Genomic DNA, 23,258 nt, shown 5'->3' on the forward strand with positions numbered 1-23,258 from the left:
TTATTATTTGTTATACCATAGTGTATATACTCAAACATCATTTTTTAAAAATTATATTTGTCTTGATGACTACTGAAAGGTTAAAAGAGCCTTTTAAATAATGTTCTTTGCAAAGTAAACTCAGACATTCATCCCCCCACTAATTTAGAGAATATTTAGGCTTATGATATTCTGAAATATTAAATTAGATAACCAAACTTCATCTGTCACTGTTTTTATTATCTTGTGGTATTACAAAAATTCCTTATATCCTAAATCCTTACATCATAAAAAAAACCTTACATCACAAATTCTTTCCTTTTCTCTTCTGATAATAAAATTGTGACCACATATTAATTAAGTTAATTATGTTACAGATCATAAATACTAGCCAAAATACACTAGGAGCCATACCATAGTTCCAGGTATACTTTGATGTTGCTGCAGTTTGAAAAATTTACTTATGAAGTCCTGTTCTGCCAGACATAGGGGCTCCAGTTCACTTAGCACCTGTTCAAAGATCTGAAGAAAACCAAAGTGATCCCATAATGAAAGAACTACACCAAATAAAATAACACACCACATTTAATTTTCTTTTCTGCACAGACCATGGATCCATAATCTCACTAATCTCTAGGAATTTATAATCTCAATGGAATCCCAAAAACAAACTCTTCCAAGATCAACAGGACAATGGTATTAGCAGGTACAACAAGGCCACACAACATACCTAAAATAAAACTCACAATTATTCACTTCACATCTGGAAAGAGGAGCACAAAGATCAACTTTTAAAACTTATTTATGGCCAGGCATGATGGCTTACGCCTGTAATCCCAGCACTTTGGGAGGCCAAAGCGGGCAGATCACTTGAGCTCAGGAGTTTGAAACCAGCCTGGCCAACATGGTGAAACCCCTTCTCCACTAAAAATACAAAAATTAGCCAGGTGTGGTGGCAGGCACCTGTAATCCCAGCTACTCGGGAGGCTGAGGCAGGAGAATTGCTTGAACCCAGAAGGTGGAGGTTGCAGTGAGCTGAGATTGCGCCACTGCATTCCAGCCTGGGTGACAGAGCAAGACTCCATCTCAAAAACAAACAAAAAAAACTTACTTAATGTAGTACAGAGAAAGGTTAGCATCACAGAAGCTTTTATTTCCTCTTACTTTCCAGGTGCTCAAACAACTTAGATTTGAGGTACAAGCATTTTATGATTTATAACAAACTTTAATAAAACTTTTATGTCATTTCATTGATAATTCACATTTTACTTGTCCTTTGACTAGTTTTTTTTTTTTCCAGAGTCGATTCAGTTGGAAAGTAAAACATGGTTAATGCTTAAGACAGCCAGAAGAATCCAAACCTTTGAACACACTTACAGCAACCACAAACTGCTGTTAGAAAAGAAAACTAATGTTAATGTTTAAGAAGTAGTTGTTATTTTAGTTTACCTTATCAAATTTGGTCCTGTCGGCAACATCGAGATCAGAGGCAGACATGTTTCCCATATCCAGCAGGGAAGATGACTGAGATCTGCGATTCCCTGAACTCTGAACACTGAGCTTATTTAGACTAGAAGTAGATCCAGTCAATTTCCCCGAACTTCCATGAAGACCTAAGAAATAATAAAACTTTGAAAGTTGTGACCTTCACAAATAAATGATCCAAAGTATAAAGCAGGGATAGATCTTCTATCTTCTACTGGCTTGGTCTTCCAGGGCTCGTATTAGTGCACAAAGCTTCTATAGGGGATAGGTGGTATAGTTTCCTTATCTTCCATTAACATTTGTGTCCTAATCCCGAGCATATTGAAAAGAGAAGCGAAACTACACAGATCCATAGAACAGGATTGAAAGGGACCTTAAAGAGCATATTGTCTATAACCTGCCCATTTCATAAAGTTGCCTGGTGAAATCACTAGACTAAAGTAGATGAGGGTTTCTTTTCCATTCAAAAAGACAGGAATACGGAGGAAGGTCACTGAGGACCATGTTAGCATATTAGCCAGTATGACCTTGTTATACTTCAGAAGAAAATTGCTGCATCTCAATGTGACCTCCACAATAAATCAATATATTAGGTTGAACCACATGAAACTGCTCATACTTGATCATTTTGCCCTACCAAAAAAAGTCAATTGCATATGATTCAACTGAGTATATTCCAAACTCTGAAACTGCTTTTCCAGTAAGTGAACTGATTATAGTCCTTTAAAAATGAAATAAAATGAACAGAAAAAACACCCTGAAAACTTGTTATATTTAAAATACAACTGACATGTAATACATACATCACTAACCATATTAATATAGGACATCTGTGTTTAGGTAAAATTTTGGTATCAGTCATAGCCATGAGGAAAACTGAGAACATACAGCTGGCAATAACTCGCATACACCAAGGAATGAAAGGATTTGATTTTTAGAAGAAAATGTGATATTTTTATTCAGAATTAAACATAAACAATAAGTAATATATTTTAAAAACATCTTTCCTGAATATCTTTCAGTTAACTTGTACTATTTGCTAATGGTCAGAAAAGACAAAGGAAGACATAATAGGAATAATTAAAGATAAACTCTGGCTTCATTATGTAAAATCTGACCATAGCGCTATAAGAATTTTTATACTTTCTAAACAGCCTGAAAACAGAAGTATAATGGTTAAGTCTTTTCATAAATTTCTGACACAAAGTTCTACTACTCGTCAAGTAATTTTAACTGTATCATATATTTCTTGGATATCACTACTATCATGTGGACTTTCTTTCACTAATACCTGGCAATTCAGAGCAATCAAAATTTTTGGTGTTACCTTTTTCCCAGACAACTAATTTCTAGACATTAAACAAACATGCATTGAGAATACCTACTAATACACTAGGCATACTCACTCTCTGTTTCCTGTTTGACAGCACTTTCTTTTCGAGGCAGTGTAGCTGTGATGGATTAGGTTGCAAGCATCAAAGACAAAGACAAGTTAATAAACTGCAATTTGCACAAACCATGCACAAGAGGAAGTTAAAGCTCTAGTTTAAAAGACACATGCAAAGAACCATGAGCATCAAGTAACAAGAAGTGCAAACACATGTTTAATTGGTCACCTATTGTTTGAGAAATTATATGAGAGTAAAAAACTTTACTTTTAATGTATTGTTTTTACTCAAATATTCAGGTAGAAATATCTATGCGTAACACCCCTACACTTTAAAATGTTCTATTTTTTTAAGTTTATGAAGCTGGTACACTTAAATTTAAAAGACTAAATTTGCAAGTTTTGGTTTCCTGAGAAAATATAATTCAAGTAAATAAAGTTGCAATTTATTAGAATGCAGCTGTAGATTTAGACGTCAACAATCTTGTGTTCCCTGAAAGCTCCTGAAAGGATTCTCCACTGTACTAAATAATTTTATACTATATCTAACAAAAAATTATATGAATGGGGCTTTAAAACCATTGAAAAGTTAAAACTAATTATCAAGCTGAATTACTTAGTCACTGGCTTTGTGAGTGCCCAGAATGAAAGATATATATCGTAATACTAACAATCAGATGTGTGAATAAAAGGGTAAAGTTTAGGGAATAGATGTAATATAAGAATTTGAACTCTTTTCAGGGTCATTAGGCATTTCTTTTATCCAAAACTTCTCTCTCTATAATATCTATTAGAGCTAATTTTGCGAAACAGTCTACACTCAAATTAGAAGCTGATGTGAAAGGTGAAGAAAGATCATAGGATGAAACAGAGTATTAAAGAATAAAACTAAGGCCGGGCACGGTGCTCAAGCCTGTAATCCCAGCACTTTGGGAGGCCGAGACGGGCGGATCACGAGGTCAGGAGATCGAGACCATCCTGGCTAACACGGTGAAACCCCGTCTCTACTAAAAAATACAAAAAACTAGCCGGGCGAGGTGGCGGGCGCCTGTAGGCCCAGCTACTCCGGAGGCTGAGGCAGGAGAATGGCGTAAACCCGGGAGGCAGAGCTTGCAGTGAGCTGAGATCCGGCCACTGCACTCCAGACCGGGCGAGAGCGAGACTCCATCTCAAAAAAAAAAAAAAAAAAGTATAAAACTAAAACTTAAAAATATCTTTAAAACAGCAAAAAGATGTGTCAACTGACATTATCCCTACCAAGCTTCAAGGCAAAAATCTCGTCACATCAGTGACTGGTATATCTTTATCAGTGACAGGTATATCTTTCTATCAGTGACTGGTATATCTTCATCCACGACAGGTATATCTTTCTAGCCCTGGCTACCTGAAGCTCAAGGGAATATGAAAAAACAAGGCTGGACATTAAAGCGGCAAACAGCGATCATGCTGGAGCTACTAGCTAGTCAATCTGAACAGTACTTTCTGGTGCCTTAAGGTGTCACTATACTATGTTCAGCAGTGCCAGAGCAAAATCTAATTTTTTATATGGTTTATCTCTTTTTTTATTTTTTGAGACAGGATCTCATTAGGCTGCCAAGGCTGGACCTAAACTCCTGGGCTCAGGTGATCCTCCTACCTCAGCCTCCCATATAGCTGAGATTACAGACGTGGACCAACATGCCTGGCTAGTTTTTTTTTCTTTAGTAGTCAATAAGGAATACAGACTTACCAGTAGTGCCTATTAATTATAATTTGGGGTTCATAAAACATATCAGTTATCAGCAAGTGATAATACTCAGGTAAAATGTTAAATATCTTTAAATAATCCCCACTAGAATGTAAACTTCATAAAGGTAGGGTCTTTGTTTATTGCTGCATTCCCAGTACTTATAACAGTGAGTTATTAGATAATTGGTAATTTATAAATATTTATTGAGTTAATCGTCCAGCCATCCCTGAATTCAGCATTATATTCAAGACTCTTTGGAATCAACAAGATTTCTTAGTTTAGTGGAGAAACAATAATAGAATAATTTTGGCTATTTTAAAGATTTGGAATATTAAATTGGAAGGAGGGCAATAATTATGCAAATGTATGCATTAAGGGACTAAAATCTCACACAAATGAGAAGTAATATACATACATCTCAACTGCAGAAAGTAAAAATGGTGACTAAAAAAAATTACTACATTTCCTTTCCCTGTCATTTCATTAAATTTGTAGCATACAAAAAAAAATTACACTGAAATATCAATCCTGTGGGAAAAAACTCCATGCCTTTGAAAATATCAAAATAAATATATTAATCAAAAAAACCTACACAAAGGCCTTATCACAAAGAAAAGCTACTTCCCTGGTACTTTAATGTATTTTTGAATTATTTCAGGTAAGTAGATGTTAAAGACTTGACTCAAGAGTGGCTGAAAAAGAAAGGATTCTCTATTCCCCTGATTCTCTATCACTATATTGACTATACAGTTCCTTTTTGTAAGACACATTCATTCTGACTATCCTTACCAGCATGTATTCTTACCAGCATTTGTGACCCAGAATTTTCAGAGCAAACAAGCAAGCAAAAAGCAAACTTAATTCAAATTTCATTTATAATTACTTAATTTTGATTCACTGAAAAGTCATCTTTCCAAAATGTGAGATTTCTATTTTAATTATAATTACAGATGTTCCTTGACTTACAATGGGGTTACACTTCTTTTTTTTTTTTTTTTTTTTGAGACAGGGTCTTGCTCTGTTGTCCAAGCTGGAGTACAGTGGTACAATCATGGCTCACTGCAGCCTTGACCTCTCAAGGCTCAAGCGATCCATGCCCCTCAGCCTCCTGAGTAGCTGGGACCACAGGTGCACGCCACCATGCCTGGCTAATTTTTGATTTTTTTGTATATGTGGGGTTTTGCCATGTTACCAAGGCTTGTCTCGAACTCCCGGGCTCAAGTCATCCTCCGGGTTCAGCCTCCCAAAGTGCTGGGTTTATAGGTGTGAGCCTATAAACTGCACCAGGCTGGAGTTACATTTTGATAAACCCATTACAAGTTGAAAATACTGTAAAGAGAAAATGCATTTAACACACCCAACTTACTGAACACCAGAGGCCTAGCCTACCTTAAACATGGTGAAAACACATTATCCTAGAGTTGGGCAAAATCATCTAACACAAAGTCTATTTTATAATAAAGTACTGAATATTTCATGTCATTTACTGAATACCACACTGAAAGTAAAAAACAGAATGGCTGTATGGGTACTTGGAGTATGGTTTGTACTGACTGCAGAGTGCTTTCAAACCACTGTAAAATAAAAAAATCCTAAGTCGAACAATTATAAGCCAGGACAGTCTATAGCATTAAAAATTCATTTAAACACAATTTGAATCACTGAAAAGATATCTTTGAAAAAAATGTACACTATACCTTATTTAGAACTTCTCAAGTCATTTGCATTTAACTTGAAATTAATTTTTAAAATACTGGCTAAAAGTTGGATTTTCAAACATGAACGGAACTATTTATTCTCCAAATTGTTTATTTAGTTTTTCTTCTCCGTAGCTGTTATCAAAATAACTGATACTGTAATTTTCATTTGTTTTATAGAACGTTTCACAAATTAGTGTGTCATCCTTGCACAGGGGCAATGCTCATCTTCTCTATATTGTTCCAATTTTAGTACATGTGCTGCTAAAATAAGTGCAATTTTCTACGCCCTCAATTGTCACAAATAACTCTCCTATTACTTGCTATTGAATAGACACATTTAATAGAAGATATGTGATTTTAACACTTATAAAACTACAAAAGTACCTTTTAACCTGTATTATGTTAGTTAAAAATGTTTTTAACAAGAATTTCTCAAGGAGGAAACAATTTAGGTTTCAGGTTAATGCAATGATAACAGTAAGATACTATTATACTTGATTTAAGTTATATTTTTATTATTTCATTTATCTTAATGTGAATCTTAGACTTGATAAACTATTACAATACTGGGATTAATGACCTACTCAGGAGATAATTTTAGAAATATTTCTTTTTTACTCCACTTTTCATATACTGAAGGAGTTCTCTCAAAATAAAATGGTTCACTAACAAGTGGTGACAAATATACTTAATGAAAACATTAAACATGTAACTGCATTAATAATATGCTGTTTACTCAAAAAAAAAAGCATAACATATCCACAGTGAAACATTAACAAGGATATAAACACACTGCTGTTTAAGAACAATTAACCTTTAGGATGAGTTAGCATTTCTGTTTCCGAAAGCCTACTGTCCCAAGATTCTTTTCAGTATCTGTAAAGTGTAGCATATTTACAGACAAATTCAAACCATTTGAAATGTCTGGACTAGTATAATCAATATATTAGTGTTGGCATTTTTTAAAACCAGTGAGTTACAGAATAATCACCCACTAATGACAGTCTTCTCTGTCCTACAGTAAAGAATGGAAACATGTACTATCAATTTTCAATCCTGTTTCTTGATTACTGAAGTTGCTTAGGGCATAGGCTCCTTTCAACAGGCAAATGCTAAACTCATTATTCTAAAGGGGAGCTATGCAGACACACTGAGGAGTACACAATGTGGCCATTTAAGGCCAGGTTTTGACTTGAATAGGCACAAAACTCCATCCAAAAGGAACTCCAGAGATGGATACATGCAAGAGCAGAATGTGGCCTCGGCAAATCACCTTCCTCATAACTTGATACTGTCACTGGCTATTCTTTCAAATCTTTCTGTCCATTTAAAATACTTAGAAACAACAAAAATTAACATGCTTCAAAGCATCTCTTTAGAAAAATAAGGTAAAATAACATGAGAATGTTTGGTGACAGTTTTATAGCTCTTTGGCAGGGGAGAAAATATTTAAACTTTCTTTTTGATTCAAAATAGCCAGTGAGAAGTAAGAAGCCAGGAACCGGTTTCATTTCTATGAGAGCAATGACTTAAGAGATTAGTGACTTGCCCCCAACTGTTATAAAAAGTCTTTTAGGGAATCAGTTAAATTGAACTCCCAACATCTATCTCTCAGTCTAGTACTTTCTCTACTTGACTGCACTTCATTTTCTCACCAACTCATGTTCCTATGAATATATATATTTGATTATAGCATCAATACACAATTGCTGTCAGTCGCATACCGCAAAATTTTAATTAGTAAAGAAAATTTACAGATATACATATTTGTTCTAGAAACAGCTATAAATCAAGCCAGTGTTTTAGATCTCTTTTTTCATAAATTCTACTGGATCTACCTCCACCTCGCGTAAGAAGTCTTAGAATTATTTGTTATAAATAAAACCATTTTTAATAGGAAGATAATGAACTGACATGCCGAAGCTTACCAAACTTCTTGCTTTCTTTAGTTGTGCCAGTCATCTTGATCTTTGCAACTTCAAAGAAATCTTTGATTTCTCTTTCATACAGTCGGGATAAATAATCCATGTAATTCTTAAAATAAAAGTAATATGTACTTCTTATTAATAAAACACATATAACAATTTCAGTTTTTCAATTCCCCAAGTCCTTCATGCTTGTTTTAAATTTCGTGGTCCAAAACTTTGATGTATTTCACAGGATATAAAAATAGGTTATTTTCTGTCTTAAAAAACAATTGAATAGGCATTGTAACATTAACAATTTACAAAACTATGAAGTCAAACATAACCATATTTATATTTTCATTTTTCTATATTACCTTTTGCATATTTTAAATATCACTGCAATCATACTATACAGAATATCTAAATCAGAACAATCACATTTCTCCAGTCTCACATTTTAATGACAGCACAGTATTCAGTTTTGTTGGTGTAGCACCATTAAGTAAAACTAAAACTTAAATTAAATAAAACTAAAACTTAAAAATAGCTTTAAAACAGCAAAAAGATGTGTCAACTGACATTATCCCTACCAAGTTTCAAGGCAAAAATCTTGTCACATCAGTGACTGCCCTAACACAGGACAATGAAGTGGTTTCCTTGTCTTGCAATGATAGACAACGTTATAATAAGCTTTTTACCTCTAATGAACTATTTCTTTGAAATAATTTCTTAAGGATGGAATTACAGGGTCAAAAAGTATGGGAATCTTAATTGCTCTTCTTCCATATTGCCACGTTGTTTTAAAAACAGACCAATAATAAATAGTGCCAATGGCACTTAAGAATATTTAGTTTCACTGATCCTCTGTCAGCTTGGGGTATTACTCTAAAATAGGTATTTTCCATAAGAATTTAATTAGTATATCTTACAGTTTTCAAAATTAAGTAATAAATTTTCTTAAAACAGATTTAATTCTCGCTTAGATAAAAACATCTATCCTTTGGCATACAAAAATCATTTCTTCATCTTCTGTACTTATTATCACATAAAAATATACTCTCAAGAAGAGTTTCTCAACAGTGGGAGACTGCATATTTTTCCAAGTATGAAGTTAAATGCCACACATAGAATTTGACTAAATTTAAATAAACCCATAGCAGAAAAGTTGTACCTAGCTATTCTTTTAAGTTTATCATAAAATCTAAACTTCAACTTCCTATATTATTTCAAATTAATCTGTCCACTTTTAGAACATGTTTACCTGCTTTAAAGATCAGGTATACCTTCTAAAAGGTACACGTTGTGTAAATATTTGTATATTGATTCACAGTTTACCATTGATTGTCTTAAAATATTTCATAGATGTATCCTTATAAAATAGCATCTGGACCAAACATAATATAGATCCTGTCCTTTTTCAATTTGTAGGCCATACACATTTTTCATATAATCTCTGTAAGAACACTTAGTCAATTGGGCAATTCTTTCCCATGATCTTTGTATAACTTTAAAAGCAAATATAAATTAGAATTCCTATTTCATTGGGATGTATTACTTTTTCAGTGGGACTCAAACGACTTAGATACCTTTTTTCCTGGCACTCAACAGAACTCACTGATAGGAAAGACCACAGGAAGGTTTTACTATATCAGTGTCTCCCGAAAACTCTATGATGCTAGCCTGGGCAACATGGCGAAACCCTGTATCTACAGAAAGTACAAAATTAGCCGGGAGTGGTGGCACATGCCTGTAGTCCCAGCTACTCAGGAGGCTGAGGTGGGAGTATTGCTTGAGCCCAGGAAGTTGAGACTGCAGTGAGCTGTGATGACATCACTGCATTCCAGCCTGGGTGACAGAGGGAGACCCTGTCTAAAAAAACAAAAACAAAAACAAAAACAAAACACAACACAACAAACAAAACAAAATCCTAAAGTACGTTTTAAATTTTAAGATGGTACTTTGGAACGTTAGCTCGCCATCTTCTCTACTGGCTCTGATTTTTTTTTTCCTTTCACTTGCCTCAGCTTCTCTGGCTCTCTGATTAAATCTGCCTTTCCTCCCAGCAACCCTTGCCTCTAGTGTTTGGCTTTTGAGTAGTAAGCAGTGGAACCTGGGCCCACTATAGGGTCTTTCAGAGACCTCCATGGTTTACTGTTTCTTTCTTTTTTTTTTTTTTTTTTGAGACAGAGTCTCGCTCTGTCACCCGGGCTGGAGTGCAGTGGCCAGATCTCAGCTCACTGCAAGCTCCGCCTCCCGGGTTTACGCCATTCTCCTGCCTCAGCCTCCCAAGTAGCTGGGACTACAGGCGCCTGCCACCTCGCCTGGCTGGTTTTTTGTATTTTTTAGTAGAGACGGGGTTTCACCGTGTTAGCCAGGATGGTCTCGATCTCCTGACCTCGTGATCCACCTGTCTCGGCCTCCCAAAGTGCTGGGATTACAGGCTTGAGCCACCGCGCCCGGCCTACTTTTTCTTTTTACAATGTGAAAGGAAAATAAATCTTGGGGCCCCCAAATCACTAAGCTAAAGGGAAAAGTCAAGCTGGGAAATGCTTGAGCAAACCTGCCTCCCTTTCTATTCAAAGTCATTCTTCTGCTCACTGAGATAAATGCATATCTGATTGGCTCCTTTGGAGAGGCTAATCAGAAACTCAAAGGAATGTAACCATTTGTTGCTTATCTAACTATGACCTAGAAGCCCCCTCCGCACTTTGTCGTCCCACCTTTGCTTTGAGTTGTTTGGCCTTTCCAGACCAAACCAATGTTCATCTTACATATACTGATCGATGTCTCATGTCTCCCTAAAATGTATAAAACCAAGCTGTGCTCAGACCACCTTGGGCACATGTCGTCAGGACCTTCTGAGGCTGTGTCATGGGCGAGCGTCCTTAACTTTGGCAAAATAAACTTCCTAAATTGACTGAGATCTGTCTCAGACTGGGGTTCGCAACAGTAAGACAAATTCTACAAATGTAAAACTGAAGGGGAGAGAAGACATGTGAGTCATCTTCAAGTACGACTGCCAATCTCAGGAGGCTATTAGCAGAGGAAAACGCCTTTCCTACCCAAGCATGGATGGACCATCTCTACTAACTGCCCTACATGTATGACCCAGAGTTGCAGATAGGGGTAGCAGTCCCGGGAGGAGGAAATGTGGGCAGTCCAAGCTACACCTATTTTCTGTATACCAAAAAATGGGGCTTTGCTTAGATTCAGCCTCAGTACAGCTAGAGGCAGTGGCTAATGATTCTTATTCCCAAAGAATTTTGAACAAGTTTTTTCTGTTCCTGCCAAAAAGTGTGAGCTGTGTAAACCTAACCAAGTGCAAATAGCTTTCTGAATTATGATTTCTTACTAAAGAAACACTGATTTGTCTGTTTCCTTCGTTTTTCTTTCATTCCTTCCTTCCTTCTTCCTTTTTAAGTAAAACTCCTGTTTTTGACAACTCTTCAGCAACCAAATTAGATGATGAGGTAAAAATACATACTCTGTCAAAAGCTCAAATCACAGGATGATACAACATTCCTGAGAAAAAGTCAATTTCATTTAAAAAGCTCATTAATATTGTCAATCAAAAATAAACTCTGAGCAGAGAATGATTCCACAAATCATTACTAGGTTGGCTATAATCTTGTTTCTTCACTTTAAATTACATTCATGAATACTGCATTATATATAAAGATAGGGCAATAATACTCACTGGGAACACAATTAGGCAAAAAGCTTATTGATTACTTATTTGAATATTCACTAGGGGACAAAGCACTTGTTGGCACTAAACTCTTAAGGAAATATAATTTATGTTTAATTATTCAGAATATTAATCCTCCTAAAACTTCAAAAGGCAAAGAATTCCAGTAATGTAAATTTTTTCCTTAAGATATCTCCAAATCAGAATTCTGTTGAATGAAAATAAGACAAAACAAAATATAATACTACAGTGGAGATATATAATGCTTAATATACTAATTCTGAGGAACTAAAATAATCTCACCTAAAATAGCTAGCCAGATAAGAAGTATATAAGCACCTCAGGAGACTTTTTTTTTTTGAAAAGCATTTTAAAAATTATAATTTAAAGATATTATTTATTTTACTAAGGTTTATATCCTTTTTCTTACGATCTCTGTTTAGAAGTGCAAGAGCCAGACTTTACTTTAAATGGGCAAAGGCACTTCAAGAGAAAATACATGAAAACTGATACATAAAAATGTCCTACTGTCAAATATGTCAACACAAATGCATGGATAGGAATATATAATTTGCTTCCTTTTTACTATCACACTTCTCATAAACCTCTACCTAACCCTTCTGCTTTCTTCTGAAGGATGAATCTAAGATACTAGATAGAAGTTGCTTTTACACTAGCAATTCCAATATTCTCATTCCACAGAGACAAAACATACCATTCCTTTCAATTCTAGAACATCTTTTAAGGCCACATTATCCATATAATTATTAATTATTAACACAGCTTATGCATTAGATTTCTTATTTTTAAACTTCAAATTCACAAAAATTTACAGATAAAAGATTTTAGATGTTTCTCAGAGTATTTCAGAATTTTAATAAAATGGATCTTCAGCCAGGACTATCTAGAATACTATTAGCTATTTATGTAGTTGACTAGATAGGTGGGAATTCTTTAGCTCTGTTTTTTTTTAAAAAGGGACATGATGTCCAATTTCTAAACTAAAGGTCAACAGCATAAATGCCAGAAAAGTACTGTCCCTATGGCTTCCTGCTACAATGGCTATTAAATCTAAGTCAGGCCATGTCATTCCATGGCTCAAAGTCCACCATCTCCCCTCCCTACCGTGTAATGTCACGCACAGTAAAAGACAAATCCTTACATGGTCCACAATCCCTTCCAGATCCACCCTGCGCCCACCAGGGTCTGTTCCTGGCTCACAATGCTCCTACCACACTGGCCTCCCTGCTCTGCAAGCACACCAGGAACGCTCTGCCTTAGGGCACTTGCACTGTGCCTGGAAAGCTCTCCTCTGGAAATCCTTATCCCATACCCTTCTCCCAGTCCTGGCATTCCCTGCTTTATTTTCTCTAGAGCACTCAGCAGCACCTTTTAACATACTATATAATTAACATTTTTGTCTGTCTGTCTCCTCTAGAATACGTACTCTGAGAAGGCAAGTATTTGCCTGTTTCCTTCAATGCTGTATCTCTCAGTGCTTACAAGTGTTAGCACGCAATAGGTGCTCAATTCATTTACCGATTGAATATATGAATAAATGACTTTGCTCTTCCCCAAGTGCAGAATTTTAGTCAGTAGTATTGTTCTAAACTCCAAGCCCAGCAAGTTTGGCATCAGTCTGTTCCTTCTGTTGTTGGAGTCTCTCTTTTGGTTTATATTCTCTATTCCCAACACTATCTTCCTGGCTTAATACTTCATTTCATCTGAATTATTACTTTAGGTTCTTAATTAAATTGCTCTCATCTAATCTTTTCCCATGCTTGAGGAATGCTGGAGGTCCCTATAGCTCATCTTTTTCAACGTAATTTCTCACTGCCCTAGAATAGGAAATTTCTGCTTCGGTCACACTTACATTGTCCTAGGACAAGCGTATATTTTTCCCACCTTTGTCTGCACATTTCTCTCCCCATCCCTGGAATGCCCTTCCTCTTATTTCTGGTTTATTTAATTGCACTCATTATTTAAACTCAACTGAAGTTCGATATCGTCCATGAAGTTTCCCCCACGGCCTCGAGACAAGGATTTTCCTTGTCTATACTGCCACACACTAAAAATTCATTTCTAGTTTAGTGTTTAATTTTTTGCTGATTGTTTTATGCATGATTCTTCCCAGTCAGATTTAAAGCTCATTAGGGTAGATGCTTATTAGGTAGGCCCCAGGTGCCTGGAATAGTGGAATGCTTGCTTAATAAAGAGGCACTTTATATTTCCTTGACAGAACAGATTATAAATCCACAGAGGGCAAATACCTCACTTATAATCCTCATACTTCCTTGTTTCTATACTGCACATAAAGAAACTCAGGAAATAAGCATCATATTTAACTAAATTGACTGATGCTTCAGGCTACAGTATGGCTTAATATTTTTCCATACTGAAGTTTAAAATTTAGCTCTCCTTTATCCAAGTAAATAAAATGAATGTTATCACTGGTAGACAGCACTGACTAATTTTCTGCTTTGCTAAGAATGTATTGCAGTATTTTAAATTTGGGGAACTGAACACATGACCTCTTGATTCTAAAAGATAATGCTCTATTCTCAGTGAGTAAATGACGGCAAATCCATACCTTTGTTAGTCCTTCATATTTTCCATAATCTGTACTCTTTAGCCACTCCATCAGCTTGGCATATCGGAGCAAATCTCTATGAAATGGATGATGGTTGGGTAAAGTCAGTTCAATAGAGTGTTGAGCAAGAGTCGAACTCTGATCATGACCCTAAAGTGAGTAAATAAGTAAATAAATATAATCGACAGTACAAAGACATATTGTTACAATAAAAAGTTTAAACAATGACCAAAATGTGGCCAAGCCAAACCAATAAGACATAGAAAAATAAAAATAATTAAGAATAGAATACAGAAAAATAAAAACCGAATACTTAGACAACTTTTATATCCTGTGTCTATCAAATGAACATTACCACAAGATAATCATAAACACGCAAGAATGGCACTCTGATAAATCAACTACTCATTCCGTCTTCTAAAGGAATGAAGATGGAACGTTTTAATGAAGCTTCTCTCTCTCATACCATATTTCAGAATTTACCAAGCAAATGACCTTCTTGATATAGCTTGAATTAAGAAACACAAATAGAGAAATCATTCAAAACAGTCTACACTTATGATATTCCCATTAGAGTTTCTAATATTTAAAACAACAGATTAAAAAAACATAGACTATAAAGTCTTAGAGCTTGGAATTGGAACCTTGGTCATCTGAGTCTTACTTCTGTCTTGGAGCAGATTCAAATTGAAAATACAATTTCCCTACAACAAGCAAAAGGCAAAACAAGACAGATTTATTTGATGTAATTTTCACTCAATCTAATTTGCCTAAGTAGTCAGAAGTTATTTGTCAGCATTTTGTGAAAATTTTATTAAAATTACACAGACTGCTGGAGTTTTGGAACTAGTTAACTCATTTCCTGGTAAGGTTACCTAAAGCAAATTATGAATGTGTATTATACTTGTTGGTATACATTAGCTTAATAAGCATCCTGAATTTAAAGAATTTAAATTATTTTAAGTTGAAAGGGACTTCTTTCACCTAATTTATATACTTTACTATATACACAAAATAACCTAGTGGTTATGAATTTTTTAAAAATTTCTTTTAAATACAGACTATTCTGAAAGAAACATTTCTGGCCTAGAGGAATGAGGAGTTCCCTGGTAACCGAGAAAGAAAGACCGAAAGTGTAAGACATGCCAAGTACAAAAACCCACATCATTATCCATGTTCCTTCTTCATAAACGTTTTCAATTCAGTCTGTTGGAAAATTTTCTTCATGTGAGAATACATCCCCAATTTAAAATGGAAATTAAAAAGAAAAAAGGAAGGATCCATTATACATAAATTATATACAAAATGGTAGAAAACAACCAATATACTTCTCAGATTCATCTTACTGATATCTACTTAGGTTAACTTGGGAAACTGAACTAGAGATGTCAGAAAAATATCACAAAACGAGACTGACCAGTTCAAAACAACAAGAACTAAAACACGGGGCAACAGAAGTTCACAGCTACCACGGATGTTACACACAAGGTGTATCAATAGGTCCATAATCCCTTTCTGTAATTCTGACATCCAAAAAGCTCTGAAAACTCAGACTAAGCTTGGCACCAAAACAATTTTGATGGTAAAACGTGACCTGAACTGACATGGGCCTATTTATAGTGTTTAGAGTGACTATTCATATTTTTTGTTGCAAAAACATGTGCTTAGAGTGATTATATAATATACAGCATATATACTGTATTGCTTTTCTAAAATCTGAAAAATTCAAAAACCCACCTGACCCCAAGAATTCTGGATAACAGAGCATGAACCTATGTGGATGTTCTTCTATGGGTGGCTACCTGAATATAAAACAATCACATCTTTCAAAAGAATCAAGGAGGACTAAGAGCTAAAGTGTTGAAGAATGGAACAATTCTATGTATTTAGAATGCCTGGGCCACCACATCTTTTCTGCAAAGGCTAACAATAAAGATGAACAAAATTAATAATATTAAGTAAACTACACAGGTATTACCATTGGACTATTATCTACTTCTATGTTGCCAAAGGTCAATAAAAACATTCTATTACAGAAATGTTTTTTAACCAACATGTCAGAAGGATAATCAGGATTCTACAGCATCACATGTATTAGATACTAGGCGGATATAGATATTATAGTTTTAGGTCTACAAATGTCTCCAAATTGTATTATTTTTATTTTTATTTTATTTATTTAATTTTTTTGAGATGGAGTCTCGCTCTGTCACCCAGGCTGGAGTGTAGTGGCCGGATCTCCGCTCACTGCAAGCTCTGCCTCCCGGGTTCACACCATTCTCCTGCCTCAGCCTCCCGAGTAGCTGGGACTACAGGCGCCCCCACTATGCCCAGCTAGTTTTTTGTATTTTTTTCGTTGAGACGGGGTTTCACCGTGTTAGCCAGGATGGTCTCGATATCCTGACCTTGTGATCCGCCCGTCTCGGCCTCCCAAAGTGCTGGGATTACAGGCTTGAGCCACTGCGCCCGGCCAATTGTTTTATTTTAAAAAAATTTATTTTTATTTTTATTAATAGAGATGGGGTCTCACTATGTTGCGCAGGTTGCCCTCAAACTCTTGAGCTCAAGTTATCCGCCCACCTCAGCCTCCCGAAGTGCTAGAATTCCAGGTGTGAGCCACTGTGCCTGGTCTAAACTGTGTGCCTTAATTGGTCACGCTGATTAAAGGGGAAGAATATTTGACAGACTTGTATCATACAAATGTTTACCAAATAGTTTTTATTAGTAACAATGTCTCATTATCCAAAACAATCTTCCTCATTAATTTTTCTCAATGATTCAAGACTCAAAATTACTGTCTATGTTCTTCTACTGCTGTTTACTCAGGTACAAATGTCAATTAACTTGTTGAAGGTAACCCAGATAGGAGGTAGGAGAGTCAGGATTTGGAACCCAGGAAGTTTGGCTCTAGTGTCTGCACTCTTAAGCACTTTGCTAAAGTGACTTTTTAAAAGAAATGATACATTGGGGTCAAAGTTTGAATAAATTTTCAAGATTTGGAATTCTTTCTTTCCGTTATGACATACTTATTCTTGTTTTCTTAAAAATCTAAGCAAAGTTTGAACAAACCTCACAAAAATGAATCTTAATCACAAGCCTTTCTAAGCTTTTAACCAGAGATCATCAATCTATGTTTACAAAAATGTGACATATGCTTAAGGAAACGATTTTGTAAAAGAAATTGAATATTGGTGGTCTACAATACAAGTTTTATTTTATTATAGCTTGCTTCTGTATATGTATGTTGAAAGAAAAATTTCTAAACTTAAGCATATGGTAAAAAGTTCCACAACTTCGGTTTTTTTCCTGGTTGTACTTTTAGTTCAGAGCATTTCAGTTCATTTTCATTTTCTCTAAGTTATGTGCATAATCAGTCTCATCATGTTGCTAAAGGCAAAAGTAGATAAAATCATGAGGTCGCTGTAGAACCAAAGGGGGAAACAAAAGGCAAAGAGAGTAGTTATCAAAATAAATCTTTCAAGAAACAACTAAAACCATTTTTTAAATGACATATTCTTTATGCAAATATTTCCTGAATTTCATTAGCCTTAATTTGACTGTCTGTTTTCAATATCATAATCCTAATTAGTGTAACTGGCCAAATTTTCATACCTGATCTTTCTAGATACACAAATCCCCAGTAAATGTAAAAATTATGGGCAAGGGCCTATAATTTCAATGGAAGTTGAGTGTGTAAGATCTGAAAGATCTAAAAGAAGCTAACTAATCTTTATGTAACATTACTCTCATACTGTATTACAGTGAGTATTATATTAAAATACACTTCAAGTTTCACTAAAGTATAGATAACACAGAAGTATTAATAGGAAAGCTGCATCACAGATAGCATGCTCTGAATCAGTGATTCCCAAATGCAAGATGTTTTTCCTGGCCTATAGCAACAAGAAAAAGTACAATGAAAGAAGTGAGTCCTTCATAAAGGTAAACGTATTAATTTTTAAAATCTGAAAGGAAATTCTTATTCTTTTAGTGCCAAAATGTCATTTTAAAACGAAAAGATAATGAAAGTGGATAATAGTATTTCTTTTTCAAGGTCTTTATTTGGTAAAATAAAAAAATTGGTGATTTGGTCAGTCTCCAAATTTTCTTTCTTTTAGTTTTACTAATATGTGAATTTTAAAAAGACTGAGAATCAGTGCTTTGAAATTACTGTTATATTGTGAACAGATTATTTTCACTGGATTCTTCAGTATAATATTTGTAAATGTTATAACTATACATTTGCTATAAACTGTATTGCATGGACTCAGTTCAAGTCCTACCTTATCTGCGATTCCTTCCATATCTGACTCCTTAAATTCTCAATAAACTCACTTTTGATTAAACCTTTTTAGCACTTACAGTCCACAGTTCTACAATTAGCAATATATTACACACATTGCTAATGTATATTAGTCTTAACTCCTTACAAAGAGTAAGTACATTAGTTTTAACACCTTCTTACAAGCATCTTGAGGGTACAAACTATTTCTTATTCTCACATATGGTAGACAGTGAGTACATAATAAGCATACAATGACAATTTTGTGATTGCCAAAGAGGTGTACCATATTATTTTAATCAACTTTCCCAGCTTGTGCCCCTACCAGGAATAGACATACCCATGTTTCTCAACAATTTTGCTAGGTGACCTGATACTAAGAAAATCTCTTTCTTATGCATGGGGTATCTTCTTCCACCTTTTTTGGCACATCCTAGGTTGTCACAGCATTCTGGTTTTTAACATGCATCATTCACATGTAATAACACATATTAGCTTTTCAGAAACGGGTAGCATTCATTTTTAATGAAGCCATTAGTTTACAAGGCAAGAAGCAAAATCATAAATAACTGCAGGTTACAATAAACAGTTAAGGGTACAGAAAAGACTATTGTTTATTGGCTGGTATTTTCAATACTATCTACAAATGTGGATAACATAATTGTCAACAGCGTCATTTTTACAAACTAAGGAACTGTATAGGAATAGATGTTATTGTAGTAATTACCTAAGAAAAACACGAATTAGTAGTTCCTATGTGACATCTAAGCTTACTTTTTTCTTGACACTTTTCAGGTCAAGTGGAATGTTAAGGGAATTTCTCTGATTTCCCCTTACTGTGCTTTTAGTTAGGTGGTCTTCCTTTATGCTCCCACAGTCTCACCACCGTAACATTTATCCCTCTTGAGTATATTATTTGTTTGTCTCCCTTCCCTAGACTGTAAACTACTTGAGGACAGGACTGGTCTCTCATTTATCCCAAGTCAATGTCTGGTATGTACCTCAATCACCTGGCAATACTAAATAAATAAAGGAGTAATATTACTATTATTACTAAATGAAGGAGTAATACTACTATTTATTACTAAATAAATGAAGTGAGTGAAAAAATGACAGAAAGAAAAGCAAGCAGAATGAGATTAAATGCCTTTTTGGCCCTAATAGTCTCTACTATGGGACATTTAAAAACTGCTACGAATGTGGTTAACAAGTAGCTTAAATCAGTAAGTTATAATCTGTAAAGATTCTGCTGCTGTTAAGTTTAGCAAACTCTATAGAAAAAAAAAAACAAAACAACAGAATCAGAGAAGCTTGAGCCAAATTTGATGTACTCACAGGAACCGAAAGAAAGTAGGACCTGTTATAGAGTTGAAGGAGGGCCTGAGTAAACTAATTGGAAATAAAATATAGTAAATACAATTGTTTTAGAATATTGCAAAGTGAAAATAAAGTAAAAATCCACTGTTTTCAGGCAGTATTTCTTGATGAACAAGATATCCCCCCAATTTTTTTTCATTCAGTAATTCTAATAAAATAAAAGGGACTTTTAAAAGAGATGAAAAAATAAGAAACCTAATTTAATACATTAGATATTAAAATGGCTTTTATTCAAATCCCCCAAAGGTACTCTTAATATTATTAATAACAATATTATTACCACACACTTAATTATAACATCCTTCTCCATATAGAAATATACGCAAAGCATTTATATGAAGATTAGATCAACTGAAATTTACGGTTGAGCTATAGTCATTTTCTTAACAGGCATACTATGTTCTAAGTACACAGAACTTACAAAACATTTAAAACACTGAATCAAGTCCTGAGTCTCACCTCAAAATATTGAAAAATAAAACAGGTCCAATAGTAAACATCTAACAAGTTTGGACTTACTTTTATAAATAAAAATATCTAAGTAGTATATGCAATTAATATGCACAGTTATTTGATTTCTAGAGTCAGAGAGCATCAGCTGAAGGGCACTAGACTGTCTACTGAAAGAGGCAGCTGAGGCCCAAAATACATCTATGAGCAAAGAGGCACCTATTTCAAAATATTAAAATCAAATATGTGAAGTAATTGACTGCAACCCCAATTAAACATATTAACCTTTTTGTGGAAATGTAAGGTTAAGATAATACATAAATAAGCTATAGGAACATGCTCGTCTTAATAATAAAATAAAATTACCTGTTGAACAAAAACATTGTTGAGGTGACTCGCCAGTCTCCGGGCAAAAAGCTCTCGCAAATCACTGAATCGCTGCTGTTGCTGTTTGACTGCCAGAAGCATGTCATGGCCTGATACAGAATGACATTTTGTGACCCGTTTAATAGGTAAAAAGATTTCCTTGATGTTTAATGGAACATTAAACATATCTAAAGTTTTGAATAACCCCTAAGTTGTATGGGTGTATTCATTTACTTGATAAAAGTTAAGCAGGAGAAAAATGGGACTGCACAGTGGTTCTCAAAGTGTGGTCTTGCCTCACCATTGCCTGGGAACTGTTAGACATGTGGATTCTAAAGCCTCAGCGCAGATCTGCTGAATCTGGGGCTGGGGCCAGGCAATCTATGTTTTTAACAAGACCTCTAGGGATTCTGAAGGACACTCAAGTTTTGAAATCATTGCCTAGAAAACCCTTACGCTCTCTGGTCTAACCAAAGCACCTACTTTCTGCTGGGTTCTGTGGATAGTACTAAATAAAGATCATGGTGTTGACTATAGTCATTGAGGTCAACTAGAAGGAGGAACTGAAGTAAAAAAGTTCCTAGTATCAACAGAAATAAGTGGGAAATCAGTGAAACTTGAATAGCTAATAATGTAACCCTAAACCACGTGTCTCATGTATTTCTTGTCAAAATCTTTATAACAAGTTACAGGCTTAGTCTCAGATTCTTGGTCACACTTTTGTCATTTCTAATGAACATACCTGGTCGAAGAGCTACATTCATGCACTGCAGAAGGGCATCAGCAGCATTGGTGCAGGCCTCAATGCCTCTGGAAGAAGCAAGATCTCCTTCCTGAAGGGCCTTTATATGACCTTTGGCCAAGTCCATGTGATTCTAGGATATATGCAAACATACCATTTGCAAATGCGTAATTCTGGGAAATCTACAGGCAAGATGCTACTCAAGCCTATCATTACGTCTTTGGAATTAATTTAAATCCTGTTCTCATAAGGAAATTAGAAAATGTTTACAAATGGGTTTTATATATCATCACTAGTTTTTGTTGTTGTTGTTGTTGGTAATTTATGATCATACTTACCACAAGGAACTCTATCTCAGATAGGAGTTTTACATTATTAGTGTTACTAAGATGAATTAGGTGGTTGCTTTCAGAGATCTGATCCATTTGTTCTTTTACACTTTGGAGCATTTCCTCATAACTGCTCAGTTTCAATTCAATCTGATCTACCTCCTTTAGAGCCTCATCTAGCAATTTCATCAAGATGTTGACTTGTTTTTCAGATGCCATGATTGACTGGATGTTAGCCTACAAAGTTAAAGACCAAAACAAGCAAACAAAAAACACAACATTTCATGTTATTTAAGTGTGTAAAAGAATAAAGGTGAAATGTTGCTAAATTTCCTTTAAAGTAGAGTAACAAAAATTGATATATACCTATACATCTACTTTAGTTTATCACTTTATGTTCTTCCATGTTTTACACAGTATTTCATGCAGGTACACTTGCCTCTTTATCAATGTTAAATTGATACACATGCCTTAAGATTTTATATTTCCACAGACTGCACAAGTAAGGTTCCAGAATGCACAAGTACGGTGCCAGAATGTATCATCAGTAATGGCACATTCTCATTTCTATACATTTAGGAGGCATTAGGCCATGTTATCTCTAACATTTCCTCCAATTCTACCAGCTAGAAATTTTCTTAACATCTATGTGAAACACTAAATAAAAGCATAATCACCTATGTGATATCTTAGTTGAGAAAGCAGCAGTGGTATACTAGACTCCAAAGGATACCTGAAACTAATTTATAACTGTAGTATGAAGGGAACTAGTAACAGGACGTAGAAGAGCATACAGCTGATAGATAGCTCCTTCTATCATCTTTTTTTCTTTTCTCTTTCATTTGCAACTCTGTTTTTCTTCTTCCCCAGGCAAAGCAGTAACAAACCACCATCCCCTTATCATTATTTTCTAAATGATTCTAACTATTGATTCTGAATTCCCTGAAATAAGGAAACTGCCAAATCCAAAATTAAACTGCAAAGCAATATGCTGACTTGGAACATATATACAATATTAATTAGAACAAAAAATATAAATCACTAAGCCATATTAAAAAGGCAAGTAACACAGTATGATGAAAAACCTGCACCAGAAATTTAAAGAATATCATTGTACAGCTGATGTTGTGGTTTCACACGTTATTTATACACTATTCACAGTAAATAAAATGTTAAGTGCAATACAACTTTAAGAGTCAGCAGGGCTCAGAAGCCACTGACATCTCTTAAGTAACAGAGCTGGGGTT

At 34.9% G+C, this 23,258-nt stretch overlaps 1 protein-coding gene and 1 non-coding gene across 13 annotated transcripts in view; both read right to left on the reverse strand.

Moving 5' to 3' along the window:
• Positions 1-23,258, reverse strand: part of EXOC1 (exocyst complex component 1) — a 53,085-nt gene that overhangs the window by 13,955 nt on the left and 15,872 nt on the right. For 5 of the 12 annotated variants that reach the window (XM_033214622.1, XM_033214618.1, XM_033214621.1 and 2 more), the window contains 9 exons: positions 22,021-22,248; positions 21,683-21,815; positions 20,941-21,050; positions 20,083-20,136; positions 14,466-14,615; positions 8,209-8,314; positions 2,871-2,915; positions 1,429-1,592; positions 394-501 (listed from right to left, as the gene is read on the reverse strand). In XM_033214622.1, coding sequence (XP_033070513.1) covers positions 394-501; positions 1,429-1,592; positions 2,871-2,915; positions 8,209-8,314; positions 14,466-14,615; positions 20,083-20,136; positions 20,941-21,050; positions 21,683-21,815; positions 22,021-22,248 — 1,098 coding nt within the window. The remainder of the gene's footprint in view (positions 1-393; positions 502-1,428; positions 1,593-2,870; positions 2,916-8,208; positions 8,315-14,465; positions 14,616-20,082; positions 20,137-20,940; positions 21,051-21,682; positions 21,816-22,020; positions 22,249-23,258) is intronic. The other 7 variants (XM_033214627.1, XM_033214626.1, XM_033214625.1 and 4 more) reach the window with 3 other exon arrangements.
• LOC117086441 lies at positions 6,448-6,554 on the reverse strand. The gene has a single exon (XR_004438354.1). It is a non-coding gene; the product is annotated as a U6 spliceosomal RNA (small nuclear RNA).

Source organism: Trachypithecus francoisi, unplaced genomic scaffold, assembly GCF_009764315.1.
Source record: "Trachypithecus francoisi isolate TF-2019V2 unplaced genomic scaffold, Tfra_2.0 Lachesis_group1, whole genome shotgun sequence".
NCBI classification, from domain to species: Eukaryota; Metazoa; Chordata; class Mammalia; order Primates; family Cercopithecidae; genus Trachypithecus; species Trachypithecus francoisi.